The following is a 15290-nucleotide window of genomic DNA, read 5'->3' as shown; positions in this document are numbered from 1 at the left end:
GAAATTGGTGCTTTGCCAATTACTTTAAACCTTTGCTTCAATATTATCAGTTTTACTTAGAAACAGAATCTTAAAGTTGAAAGAGTCCTCAGAGAGAATATTGTTCGAAATTCTAATGACAGAAGTGAGAAAAGCAAGACCCTGAGAAATTAAGTGACTTACTTAAGTCCTACACATCTTCTCAGTAATAGACTTGAGGCTAAAGCTCAGGTCTGCAGAGTTCACTTATTCTTGTCTTGAAGAGGTTCATCGCTTTTTAATGTACATCTGGGGCTTAAATTTTTCATTTGTTGTTTGTTTTCTGCATAATACAAATATTATAGAAACACTTACTTTTAAATGCTTGTCAAGCTCAGAGGCTATTTAATCTGACCAAACCAAACTAGTATATTTATTTGATTCACACTGTTTTTAAACCAACATTTAAAAATCAGAAGATTGCATATAAAAGTTCAGACTCTCTGAAAAAAAAATCAGATCTGGCAACATTAGATACCTTATAATCACAAAAGTCAACCATATATGAATAGTACTTCTGCATGCATGCACACATACATGCAATTCCCAGGTCAAACCAGCTCTTTCCATTCACACAGGGCAGGCTAATATACCTACATAGCATCCTTACTCTTTTGCTGCAACTGAATCCTATAGGAATCGGGATTTTTCAGCTCCTTCTGCATTGATCTCTTTTTCCCTAATCTCCTAATTAAATCCATAAAAATAACCATAATCAATATCTTCTTTTGAACATTAGTAAGGAATTTCACATCAGCCAGTCTAGAAGATCACTACTGAAAAAAAAGGGCTCTTTTTACTTTCTCTGCACTCCTGGATGGCCAGATTTGACCATCATTTATGCTCTCCTGAAGCTGTATTTCCAGGGTATTTTCTGTCCTTAGAGGGAAAAGAAAGGCAGCATTATAAATAATGACATGCTTATTCCTCTGCGGCCAATTTTGTGGAGTTACATGAATGTCATAGCAGTGCATTCTGGCTAAGAACAACAACAACAAAAATCATTACTCATATTGCTCTCTGGATAGCATAATCATGTCAAAAAAACTAAAATAGGAATCAATAAAATTAAAGTTGAAAAATCTGTGAAAATGGAGCAGAATCATTTCTGCCATTAGGGGCTGGATTTTACCAAATGCGAGATTTAATTTCTTTCATAATCACTGTAAACTTAGCTTCAAAAACTATTCTTTTTATCTCCAAAGCAACTTACTTCAAGCAAACTATCCACGAATGCAAGCTGTTATATGAAGCCAAAGAATTCTGAGAAAAGTGCAAATTAATGCCATACAAATGCACAGTTTCCCAATTTAAATGGCCCCTTAACTACTCAGGAATATTTTTGCTTTTCCTTAGTAAACTCTTTTCTTAGCTCAGTGTTCAGAGGGTGGGCTGAGTTCCCACCCTTTAATCATGTGTCTAGTCTTTCTGATGCGGAGCCCCCATCCTGGCATTACCTAGTGGTCCCACCCTTAGTCACCTCATTGCCATAGACTAAGGTACATTCCAGAGGGGCTCCTAAATAACAAAAGACACTCCTATTGTTAAGAAAATTGCAAGAGCTTTAGGAATTCTGTGCCAGAAACTGAAAATAAAGACCAATACATATTTTTATTATACCACTTATTCTTATTTTAGTATAGCACCATTCATTGCCATCTATCCAGTCATCACATGTTGTCGCTTCGGGTTCTTAAACATTTCACTCCATTCTCTCTTCTCCATCTCCCCTACCACTGACTTAGTTCAAAATATAATGGGATTAAAATGCAATTTTTTTGTGAATTTAGCACATAATTATTTTTCCAGGATCTCTTCTCTACATGCTCCAATCCATTTTTATTTGTGTTTATTTAGTTTTAAAACATAAAGTTGATTATATAGCTCATCCTTAACGCTTTCCCAATGCCTATATATAATGTACAACCCTTTACTTTAGCATAAAAATAACTTCATTATCTGTCTCCAGAACTGCTTTCCAGTGCCATCTCTTATCCTTCTCCTTATCTGCCCTTATTCCACTTGACCCCTTATACTTCTTTCAAATCCCTACTAAGTCATCTCAGTATCATGTCACATGCTATTTTAACTGGAATGCCCCTTTCCATCTTATCCCTTCTTATTGAATCTGAGAAAATCTAAATTATCCTTTAAATCCAAGTCAGGATGTAGCCTTCACTTAATATTCTCCCTCTAATTCCAAGCAGGTTGACTTCTCTGAGTTTCTATCATAACTATAGTATGCCTCTATTATAAGGCAATGCATAGAATTAAAATTATACTTCCCTAGACTTGTTTCACTTAGAGATAGGAACCATGTTTTATCAATTTTTTGTTTCTTCAGGGAATAGTAAAGTACATGGTACACAGGACAAACTAAATATACATTTGTCCAAGTTATTACCTGACATTTTTTTTATTTGCCTTGTTGGCTAAGAAGCATTAAGTATTTGCTGTTTATAGAGACTTGAATGAGATGCAGGAGGGAAGAGTATAAGGACAGGGGGCATGTAAGAGAAGAAGTAGGACCATAGATATTAAAATAAAATTTAAGGGATCCCTGGGTGGCGCAGCGGTTTGGCGCCTGCCTTTGGCCCAGGGCGCGATCCTGGAGACCTGGGATCGAATCCCACATCAGGCTCCCGGTGCATGGAGCCTGCTTCTCCCTCCGCCTGTGTCTCTGCCTCTCTCTCTCTCTGTGACTATCATAAATAAATAAAAGTTAAAAAAAATAGATAAAATAAAATTTAAGATGAAATGTTTCCTTTCAACAAGTGCTTAATAGTTTCCTCTTTTTGATCAAGTTAAGGCTCAAAACTCTTAATATGTTTATTGAAAACCATGTTATCAGGCTAATTCTTTGTAAAAATAATTTAAAAAGTCATCAACACTAGAACTATTCAACAGATATTCTGTGGAGTGCATTTTATGTTTTTGCAAAAATATCCAAGGACTTCTAGCCTTCATATTATCTTTTAAAATAGAAGATTAAATCTTTTATAGTAAAAGATTTAAAATAAAATATTAGATATCTTTTAAAATAAAATAAATGATCTAAATATTAGATATTATCTTTTAAAATGAAAGATTTAAAATAAAAGATTAGATACAGTCTTGCATCTCTGTACTATCAAAGCAACATTGAATTTTGGCTTTCAGTTAGTGTAGTTTTGAAAAGACTTATTGGACTTGTGTCTTTCTTTCTGAAATTCTGTTTCCAAAATTTGAAAAAAACAAAGTTTCTTCAAGGAGAAAAAAATGCCCAACAATAAATCTACTTAGAAGTGATGCTCATTTTCTTTGTAGATCACGATGAATGTGCTATTTATGGCGCATGCAGCCAGACCTGCATAAATACACATGGATCCTATGCCTGCAGTTGTGTGGAAGGCTACATAATGCAGCCAGACAACAGATCTTGCAAAGCCAAAAATGGTAAGTTATCTCTTTTTTATTTTTTTGTCCTTCTAGAATTTCTTACTTCCTTTGTAGTTCCTTTTCACTGGAAATCTAGTACAGTAATATGCACTTGGAAGAAATAGATTTTTTTCTTCATTTTAACTCAATGATCCATACCTAAAAATCCAGAGCAGTTATTTCAGTTGTCACCAATCAATACAAAACTCCTTCCACTACAGGAAGTTCTAGTTTGAAAAACCTGTTCAAAAGAAATGGATTAATTGACTTATCCTTCTCTCTCCTGGACTATGCAATATATTCCTAACTGGTTTCTTTGAGATCTTGCTTTCCCACCAAAATCACACTCAACATGAAAAGTGATCTACTAAAATATAAACCAAATCATGTCATTCTCTTGCTTAAAATCTCCCAATTACTTTCACTTCTCTTCAGAATAAAATCCAAACTTCTCACAAAACGTGTAAGGACCTAATGATGTTCTGGTATCATTTATCTTTCCCATCTCACTGATTGCTACACTCTTTGTTCATCACACATCAACTTTGTGCTTCTTCAACAACATTGCTCTTATCTTGAAGTCTTTCCTTGCTGTTTTGTTTGCCTGCAATGCTTTTCCTTATGACATTCACATTCTTACCATTCAAGTCTTAGCTAACTCAACATTCAGAATGACCTTCACTAACCATTCTGCTAATAGTATATACCCTCTCCATTGCTCTTATTTCCCAATTTTATTTATTTGTTTCTACTCAATCACTAGATGATTTTTCATTTTAATTTTCTTTATATCCCTACCATTTGATATGAACTCATAAATATTTGCTTATCATCTGATTTCTCCAGAATAATGGAAGTGTTATGAGCGTATTGGAACTTGTTAGTTTTGATTACTGTTATTTACTGAGTTCCGATTAAATCCTGGAACACATAGGTACTCAATGAATATTTGTCAAAGCAAGGAAGGTAGGAGGGAAGGAAGGAAACAAGGAAAGAAAAGAAAAAGAAGGAAGAACTTCTCTTTTTGGTTAAAATTACTAATATCAACACCACTTTGAGTAAATTTTTTTAGTAATTTTTTTTAGTAAATTCAAGTGTTTGAATTTCATGTTTCAAAACTGTTCCTTTTACCTGTGCCTGAGAATAAAGCCTATAGTTTCTACACAGCATTCAACCTATAGCAAATATTGATGATTTGTGAATGAAATAGCATTGAGATGTGCTACTAACAATAGGATAATGATAATTTTTCTGTGGGCTGAATTAAGAATAATACAAGGAAATTCACATCCTATTCTTTTTTTTTACTTTCAAAAAAAATCTGGTTTCATCTGATGAATGTTCAAATTATGATGTTTTGATAAATTAATGAATGTCCCCACCCTTTTTTTTAAGATTTTATTTATTCACAAAAGACACAGAGAAAGGCAGAGACACAGGCAGAGGGAGAAGCAAGCTCCATGAAGGGAACCTAACATGGGACTCCATCCCAGGTCCCCAGGATCACGCCCTGAGCTGGAGGCGGCTCTAAACTGCTGAGCCACTCAGGCTGCCCCCCACCCTCTTTTATTAGCGATTAGAAAATTAAGCATGGATGGGAGTCTCTTTTCCCAAGCCAGATTGAGCAAAGCATTGGATTTCTCAGTAAACTGCCATAGCCATCTCCCTTTAGAACTTAACCACATGCTATACTTTTTTTTAAATATTTTTTAAAATTTTATTTATTTATGATAGTCACAGAGAGAGAGAGAGGGGCAGAGACACAGGCAGAGGGAGAAGCAGGCTCCATGCACCGGGAGCCTGATGTGGGATTCGATCTCGGGTCTCCAGGATCGCGCCCTGGGCCAAAGGCCGGCGCCAAACCGCTGCACCACCCAGGGATCCCTCATGCTATACTTTTAACAATTTCCCTGAGATAGTGTGTTCAATTATTTACAAATCATATATGTATACCAAATTAGAAAGAACTTCTTTTACTTCTTAGTTAACTTCTTTAAATTACTGACTTGGTTTATAGAGCCCTATTTATGTTTCAGGGGCAATCCTTGAGAAAAATTAAGTCAGGTTGCCTGTTCTTTGTCTCTACTACTGAGAGTTCTGATGTAAAATATTGATGGGCTAAATAAGTAGAAGGCTTGTTCTTTGCTGTTTATATTGATCCACACAATATTGCTGTGGCTATACAGGGATAGTGTAATGTGATAAACCCTATACAGTGGTACTTCCTTTCTTTCTACACAGAGAAAGTATCTGCCAATAACAGAATGTAACCAGAGAGGGATGGTACATGATAATGTAATACTGCATCAAGGAGATTTAATGACTCTAGAATTGGTAATGGAACATATGGGACACCTGGGCGGCTCAGCAGTTGAGTGTCTGCCTTCAGCTCAGGGCATGATCCCAGGATCCAGGGTGGAGTCCCATATCAGGCTCCCTGAGAGAACCCTACTTCTCCCTCTGCCTATGTCTCTTCCTCTCTCTCTCTCTCTGTGTTCCTCATGAATAAATGAATAAATCTTTAAAAAAAAAGACAATGGAACATATAAAAGCCTACACCTCTTGGTCACTGGCTTGATGATAGTATTGGTCTACAGAGTTTAAAAAATACGGTTTTTATGGAAATGTTCCTAGGCTTTGTAGTTTTAGAAAAATGAGTTGCTAGTAATATAGTAATGGCACAAGCCTAGAACATATATTACTAATTCTAAAGGTCACATAGATATTTGAACCAATGTATTCATACAAATTTGAAAGGGAAACTATCAGCTTTGCTTTAGCTTTCTCAAATTGTTAACAAATAAACCAGAAGATATTTTGGATTAGTTATATGTAAAATGTTATTTAACACATCAACCTTACATTTTGTGGCAATTTTTTCATACTTTGGTGTTGCCATAACTGATGGGTGCTAAGAAAATGTTTTAAATTCAATCACATTTATCTTAAAATTTTGCCAGTCCTCCTTTCCATTACCTGGCTGCTTAGATTGGCCCCTCTTTTTTCTTCCTCTGCAATCGAACCCTACTGGACTCTAGAACCTAACTTTTACTCCAAGTCAAGCCAGACTTCCAGGCATCTTAGAAGTTGGGAGTATCGAAAACTATGGGACGTTCAAATGGGCTGGCTCAGAACAGTGGATGTGTATAAAAGATCAATAGGCTTTAGAAAAACATATTAAAAAAAAAGGAATATCAAACTCAAAGGATACAATGAGAATCTAGAACTAGACTCAGGAGGGTTCTGCAAAGGCCTTACAAGAAGATAGATGAGAAAATAGAAAGATTCTTAGGAGAAATAGCCTTTTATGTGAAGACAGAGAGAGCCAGTCAATTGGCCTGGAAGCGGCTTGTAAATTTCAGCACAGAATGATATTGTGGTCACTCCCCAATTGTTCACTCTAAAACTTGCCTCGGGGTCTTGTTTTCAATATAATAACTGATAGTAATTAGGGAAATTAATTGATTAGATAAGTTAATTGATTATCCCTCCTTTGTAACATAATTCTGAATCCAAAAAAAGTCACAAGCCTTAAGAGTACCTTTAAGAAATAATTCTAATAAGGGGGAGGGGATTTTCAGCACTGTGGCAGGTGGGGGGAAGGAATTGATATTAGGCAGGAAGCCTTTTCATTCTTGTTAATTCATACAATGCAGACAAACTCTTTTCTTTTCTAGCCTTTGTAAGATTGACCTGACTACTGAAATGTAGGATCAATCATTCAGGGTTGGGAGGAACTCAAAGGTAATCTAGTCCAGTTATCATTTGATATCAAAATAAATAATTTTGAAATGGAAGAAAATTTACAATGTACATTTAAAAATAATTTTAATGAGTACTAGATCATATTGTGTAAGAGGATACATACTAGAATATGAATGTCATATTGGAGTGTTCATAACTGGAATGGGACACACATTAAAAGCTAGTGATTTTTTAATTAAACATTAGGGTTTGTCATTTGAAAAAAATGTTTTAAAAATAATCATTAGAATATCTATATGTACCAGTAGGACTTCCTGTATATTCTTTATACTTTTTTTTAGATTAGAGTTCTAAAGAGTTGTCATATCTTAAAATGAAGTTTTTTTTTATTTAATTTGTCTTCTTTTAATTGATTTAGACCAATTTTGATGTAGAAATATCTATTAAATGTATGCACCCAGAGCTAACAGTGGGCTTTTGCAGAACCTGTAAAAATGAAAGTAATGGCCAAGAATGTCTAACTTACAAACTGTTGCCAGTTTTACTCCCGATAAATTCAGGCTCATTGGATTGTACTTTTCAGTCTCCTAACTACTTGCTGAAGGCAGGCACTTAACCCAGTTTACAATTCTGCAGGACCAGTAGGACTCTACTGATTGGACTAAAGCAGTCCTAGGATAAAGAGCACTAAATAATTACATGCTCATCAGTGTAGAGGCACTGCAATAAGTGGCACCATGAGAGAGAGTGTGTACCTCTTTGCCACGTAGCAACTATAGTAGTGAGAAAAGGGAGCCCATTAAATAACTTTAGGATTCTATTACAGTTTATACTGTGCTATTCACTGATTGGAATGATGGCCCCGGCTTGTCTGTGCTTAGAATTTCCCATCCCCGAGTCCACTGTGGTCATTAGCCGTGGTTTTTTATACAGGTTGGGTCCAAATTAGAATTGATCTTTGTTTCTACTCTCCGTAGTCTAGTAACGTGCAAAGTAATAATTATATATATTTTAAGACGAGAGATGTATTATTGGTCCTAAATCGCCTGCTTGTGACCAGAGTACAGATTTCAATAGTTTTTTCAAAGCTTCCATAGACCTCAGAAGATGAATTACAAGATATCCTTTTTTTAAAACCATTTTCAGATCATTGCCAAGTCCCGCTAAGGTAATCGTGTCGACCTGCATTATTTTTGTAATATATGTCAGCGATGGTAAAAATGAAAAAAAAAAAACATTTAGGGAATGGTGTTAGAAATACAAATCATAATCCCTGTAATCGGTGGAAGCACAACCCTAGACAATGCTAGGGAGAATTTTCATACCACTCACTGTTATCTTTGCTGTAATTCTTAAAAAGAAAGAGAGAAAGGAAACAAAATACAATGTCCTATGGCTCCTACATGTAACCTCCAACTCTATTATTATCTAATGTATATTTTAAAGTTTTCTTTTAGAGGGCAGAGGAACCATTCATGGTTTTCTGCCAGGAGTGGTTCTGCTTGTAGGGAGAATAGGCAGATGCCTGTACAGAGAAGGAAGAGTTCTTTGATTAGAGTATCAGAGTAACAGCCCCTCGAAATGCTTGGAATTCAGTTATTGCAGTATAATTGCCTCCCTCTTTTTCTTTCTTTGTTAACAAAGCACTCTATTTTAAAATGTGAGTATTCTTAGAATAGGTGACACAGTAAGTCTTAGTAACCTTGATAATTTATGAGACTAGTGGATCAGATCTGTTTCAGTATACCATCTGGCTAAGAATGGCTTCCTGCAGAATGAAAGGTGATTATGTCTTGACATATGAAGATTCACTATTCATAGTTTTTACTATTTTTAGGGAGTCCAAAGGTATAGTTTCTGAACAATTTGTCATTTTATTGAGACATAACTGAGAATGGCATTTGATGACATGATGGTATATGAGACTTTGGGGTAGGAGTGAGCTTAATGGACCATAACCATAGTAACCCAGATTTGTTGTTCTTTACTCAGACAACTATGCACGGAGGAAATTATAGACACTATGGCAAATAGTAAATGGCAGAGAAGTAGCTCAGTGTCTAGAACAGAGTATGGAGTATGTGCTTGGTGAATGTTTTTTTTTTTCAGGAAGCAGAATTAGGGGACTGGGATTTTGAGTATTAATAAAAGAAATGTGAAAAGGCTGGAAGAGATTAAAAAAACAGTGGAGTATTTCAGGGCTCATGATACCTTTGCCGTAGTATTGACATTGGAGTGGTTTGGGAAGATGTGCATAATCTCCACAAATGTGACCTCTCCCCCAAGGCCTTCCTCAGATAAACATGTAAACCTAGTGTGCTTACTATGCAGATATAGTTGCAGAACAAGCTACTGTGCCTGCAATTGAGCAGTATTGCCTAAGTCTCTGTCCTAGAAAAACACTAAAACTTCACAGGGTGCCTTTGAAAACCTAGCCCTGGCCATTGAATATATTTCTCTATTTCCTGGACTCTTCATATCCTACATCTTTTCTGGCTCTTTACTTAGTTGGAAATCACATTCCATGACAGAACAAGACAATGATTTCTGAAAGACTTTCCATTACTCAAATATCACATTTTTTTTCCACCCAGACACTCTTAATGAGTATGCTGTGTTAAGATATTAAAGTACTCATGAATATTCTATGTGTGTTTTTCTGTTTTGTTTTTGTTTTTTTAAATTTATTATTATTATTTTTTACTAGAGGGCATTACTGTCACAGTCTAGTACCTTTCTTGACATCATAAACAGAAAATGTAACCATGGTGTCTTATGTGTCATGACACCTTTGATTTATCGAGAGTTTAGGAAAATATCAGACACAGAAAAAAAAATGCATGTCTTCCATTTGCTTTACTAGTTAACATCATAGCTGCAATCTTGCTAAGGACTTCTTTGTATGGGTTTAAAGAATCATAGGGCCACATTTATGGGCTCTAGATTTGACAATTGATAAAATTTATTTTTATAACTGTATTTATTTATACCTATACAACATAGGTATAAATTTCTATCCTTCTATTTTATTTTTTGTAGAATAGCTATGGAACTATTAATTAAATTCTCAATTTAGAATAAGTGATGGGTCGTACATGCTCTCCAATTAACTCTCTTTTTTGTCTCAAAACTGGACGTATAATGAAAATAGAAAACAAATGAGGCACATTTAAATTCATAAAAATTACAAGTTGTTTAATTTTAAGATGAGGCCAGGATGTACATATGTATGTAACTCCTCTATTACTTTGTTTGGGAAAAGTAGAAGTATATAGCTATTAAAATCCTCAGGGAAATAATAAAGCTGAGAAAAAGAGAATATTTTGTCCTTTCTAATAAGAAAAAAAAAATCGGAGTGCCTTCAAGGCATCCTCTGCATCAATAGCAATCAACAAGGAAATAACCACAGTTAGGGAATACCTCTCAGGACTCCCCCTAGAGTCCATACTAGTCCTTGACTTTGAGGACTGATATCCTGCCTATTCTCCTGAGTCAAGCCTTTTAGAGTTATTTTAGTCCTGAGAAAAAAAAATTCATTGTACTGGTTGCATCTTTTGAATGTGTGTGACCATTTCTTCTTAGCACGAGGACTCACAGAGCCTCCATCGGAGCTTTCCCTGACAGATAACACTTGCCAAATTATTAGATAAATTATATCTTAATAATCTTTAGAAGTTTAGAACAACATACCATCAAATTTCAAACAATATACCTAGGAAAGTAGCTCGAAGTTTGGTATAAAATCACTATTGAGTACTTAGAACTAATTTGTCTTTTTAAAAGCAAAGCAGAAAATCGGTGTCTTAACTCTAGGTCGTATGTTTATATCCTTTGGCAACCCTGTCAGAAAACAGTGAAATACTGTTTTATAAGGGCTTTTTCCTTCCCTGACTCCAGATAATGAATTTTCATATATCTACCTACTTTCTCCTTATTCTAACATTATGATTTTTATTTCATATTTACTTGAGAAAATAGAAGTAACCAAAAGAGTACTTTCTCACTGTGAACTTTATTAAACCTACCAATCTGTCTGAATCTAGAACTAAATGTTCCATCTTTGTCTCACTTGAATGGAAAAATACACTGCACTCTCATCTAAGGCCAATCCTTTTAATTGTGCATCAATTCCATCTTCTCTCGTCTATTCAAGAATTAGACTTGTGTAATTGCCTGATCTATTCCTTGAATCATTAGTATTTTGACTTCTGATGGATGATTTCCATAAGTCTACAAGCTTGTTGTCTTTACAAACAAAAACAACAAAAGACAAAACAACTTTCCTTAAACTGATAGTCCTCTTCAGCTACCCTTACATTTTTCATTTCCCTGCATAGAGAAACTCACAAACTCACAGAAAGGATTTTCTACTTTCTCTACTTCCTCTCCTTCTGTTTTGAACCCACTTTACTTGGTCTTACATTCTTATGAGTCACTTACACCTCTACTGTCAGAGTTACCAGTGACGACCTGTTGCCTAATTACTCAGTTATCAATTCTTAGCACACAATTGATCCTTGTCTCCTCCAAGAATACTTTCTTTTTTAGAGTAGTACATTTTAGAGTTTTCCTTAGCTGACTAGGATTTTTTTTTTTTCTGTTTATTTTGCTGCATTATCCTCATTATTTTTGACGTGACCTCCTTCAGTTCTTTGGACAGCTCTTCCTTTATTGATTTCCTAAGTACTCTCATACTGTATCACAGCTTTAAAAATAGAGCCTCTTCCATGGTTTTATAAAGCATCTAGAGACTGAGGCTCGTAAATTTTCATCATTAGCCCTGACTTCTCTGTTGAACACCAAACTCATTTGAATGTTAAAATACAATTCAATATCTCGTCTGAAATTTTAACAGGAATATCAAACATTTTGTGTCCCAAAGTCTTGATTCTCTCCTCAGACAGTAGTATATGTCACCCTCCACCCAGCTGTTCAAGCCAAAAGATTGGAGTCATCCTTGACTCCATTATTTCTCTCAAACTGTTTCAAACGTTTAAGAGCATTCTGAATTGGACTACTCTCTTTAAGAAGCAGCCTGCATCCCAATTACTAACAATGCTTTATCTTTCTACATAGAATTTATTAGTGCAAACAATATTAAATAGTATTTGTTTGCTTGTTGTCTGCTTTGTTCACTAAAATGTAGGCTCTCTGGAAACAGGGATTTTATAGTTTCAATAACTGCTACATCCCTAGCATCTAGAGCAGTACCTGGCAGAGGCTAGCCATGTTCAGAGAGATATTTGTTAAATGAATAAACATGCAAATAACTAAAACAGTCTTTTCATTTTGGGGGACAAATAAAATGTGGCTTTTTTAAATAGACTCATTCTTTAAAACAAGAACTATTTATGAATAGGAGTTATTTAAATGCAATTTTAAAATGATCCAATATATATTATGTTTTCAAGTCAATGATTAACAATTTATAACTTAGAAGGACATGTGTAGATTGAGAAAAAAAAAATAAAAAACGTGTTTCTAGGGACGCCTGGGTAGCTCAGCAGTTGAACCTCTGCCTTTGGCCCAGGGCGTGTTCCTGGAGCCCTGGGATCGAGTCCCACATCAGGCTCCGTCCATGGAGCCTGCTTCTCTCTCTGCCTATGTCTCTGCCTCTGTCTCTCTCTCTGTGTCTCATGAATAAATAAATAAATAAGTCTTTAAAAAAGTGTTTCTATAGCTAAAGTAGTTCTTATTTCCTATAATTAGAAAGATGATGAAGAGATTTGAAAGTAGCCACCTCTCAGTAACTTATGTTAATTGACATCCCTGGACCATCTGCTACTTCTAATATTAATGTAATGACCTAAAATTTGAATAAATTTTCCTTTGAGCATTTGAAATTTACTAATATAACCCTTTAGTTATCAATTAAATGTCTTTCACTTCCCTGATTGAAAATCACTGTGTTATTTATTTCATTTTACTTATTGAAACTAGAATACACTATCATTCTTAAGTGCAAAAATTCAGTGAAACACCTTTAGAAACATTAGAGACTCCCTGTTGAAGCATTTTTCCATGTGTCATTCATTTCTTGAATGCTGAACATATGCCAAGTAAAGCCTTCCAGATAATAGGAGAAATACTTCCTTGCTCTGATAGACTAGTTCTTTAAGAAACAAAGAAATTGTGAGAGCTGGTCATTTGCAAAATGAAATGCTTTTTTGTGTACATGGTGCAATATTATTGATTTTAATTGTTTTGTAAAATTATCCTTATTCCTCAGAAACAGAATATCTCATTGCTTTTCAATCACCACCTTTCAAATCAAAATATACTCTAAATGAAGATACTTGCATTTCAGTAATAAAGTGTAAATAACAAAAAGTTAAAACTGTTTAGAAGTCTATCGTTAATGCAGGTGGATAAGTAGTTTACCTGATGAGTTTTTATAATGCCAAAATTAATATTACAAAACACGACACTATGCTAATAATATGCCAACACTAAATTCATCATCATCTCTTAGAACTGACTCTACTTTCTTTCCTGTTTCTTTTAAATAACACTTATTTTCCTCATCACCCAACTCTAAAATTTCTGCATAATCTGGACTCCTTGTCTATAAAATTTAGAACTTCTACTTCATTACATGAATCCATCTCTACTGAGGAAGTCAAAACCACCTATTTTAGGTTTTTATTACCTATTTTCAAAGAAATTAAAATAACATTTCTATATCAGTAATCCAGATATCCAATGCCAATATCCCACAATTGTTTTTTTTTTAATTTGCATTGCTTTTTCAAAATTAAAAATAAGATTAAATAACAGTGTATATTCATACAATGGAGAACCTAATATGCTCTGAGTATTATCTGGGGCTTACATTTCTTCTGATGATGTCAGTTTCCAATAGGAATGTTGGCACACATGGCCATTCTTTCTTTTTTCACTGCATCAATCTAAACAGGAACAAAGCTACCTTTTCCTTTCCCCTAACTCCTTTCCAACGTCACTCCAGAGTGCTACCACCAATGAAATATGTATACAAGACTTTTACATATTTATTACCTTATTGTTGGATAGAATTATACTATAACACTTAAAAAAAGATTTTATTTATTTATTTATTTATTTATTTATTTATTTATTTGAGAGACAGACACACAGACAGACAGAAAGAGCATACTAGTGGGGGTGGGGCAGAAGGAGAAGCAGACTCCCCACTGAGCAGGGAACCCGACTGGGGCTTGACACCAGAACTCTATGATCATGACCTGAGCTGGAGGCAGATGCTTCACTAACTGAGCCACCCAGGCACCCCAGAATTATACTATATACTACTTTAAAAGTAAAAGTGAAAACAATGTAAAAAGTTCAGTGGGAAACCCACCCATTATATTCTACTCACCCATATAGTATTCTAAGAATCATTTCCAGCTTTGATCTTAAAGCACAGTTTTGATCACATTATACTTCTAAAATGTACACTGGTTTCTCATTACAACCCAAATTAAAAATAAGTTTATCACCTTGATGTTCAATGAACTGTTTATACAGTCTTTCCTCAAAATACTTTCTCACCTACTGTAAACTCTGAGTTTGAATCCAGTTCTTTTCACTAAGCGGCAATGAGATCTTAAGCAAGTTGCTTAAATTCTATGTAACTTCATTTTCTTATCTATAAAATGTGGTTAATATTAGCACCTGATTAATAGATATGTTGTGAATAAACTAATAAATACAAAGCATGCATTATAGTATCTGACTCCTAAGATATACTCAAAAGGGGCTAGCTTTGTTACTGTCATTATGAAGTATTTCACCATTCATATATACTGTACCCTCCAGAAAACTAGAAACTGAGATCACTACTTCCCAACATATTCTAGTTTTTCCAATATCTATGCTTTCATCAAAACCACTTGTTTCACCTGCATTTGCATCCCTACATTTCAATACCCGTTTCTCCATTAAGGCAAAGCTGAGATCAAATGCCATTACCATTAAGGGATTTTTGACACTATTAAACAGATAATTCTTATTCTATTTGTGTTGCTGTGACAAAATATCACAGTCTGGGTGGCTTATGAACAATTAGTTCTCAGAGTTCCAGTGTCTAGGAGTCTGAGATCAGGATGCCAGGATGATCTGGTGAGGACTACTGCGTCAAAGACCTACTGTATTCTTACACGGTGAAAGGG

At 34.8% G+C, this 15290-nt stretch overlaps 1 protein-coding gene across 1 annotated transcript in view; it reads left to right on the top strand.

Annotated features, from left to right (window-relative positions):
* Nucleotides 1–15290, top strand: part of LOC112912724 (low-density lipoprotein receptor-related protein 1B-like) — a 1003376-nt gene that overhangs the window by 205726 nt on the left and 782360 nt on the right. Inside the window, exon 3 of the mRNA XM_072745081.1 lies at nucleotides 3325–3453. Coding sequence (XP_072601182.1) covers nucleotides 3325–3453 — 129 coding nt within the window. The remainder of the gene's footprint in view (nucleotides 1–3324; nucleotides 3454–15290) is intronic.

This window comes from Vulpes vulpes, unplaced genomic scaffold, assembly GCF_048418805.1.
Source record: "Vulpes vulpes isolate BD-2025 unplaced genomic scaffold, VulVul3 Bu000000626, whole genome shotgun sequence".
Classification (NCBI taxonomy): domain Eukaryota; kingdom Metazoa; phylum Chordata; class Mammalia; order Carnivora; family Canidae; genus Vulpes; species Vulpes vulpes.
This window is presented reverse-complemented; position numbering and strand designations above follow the sequence as displayed.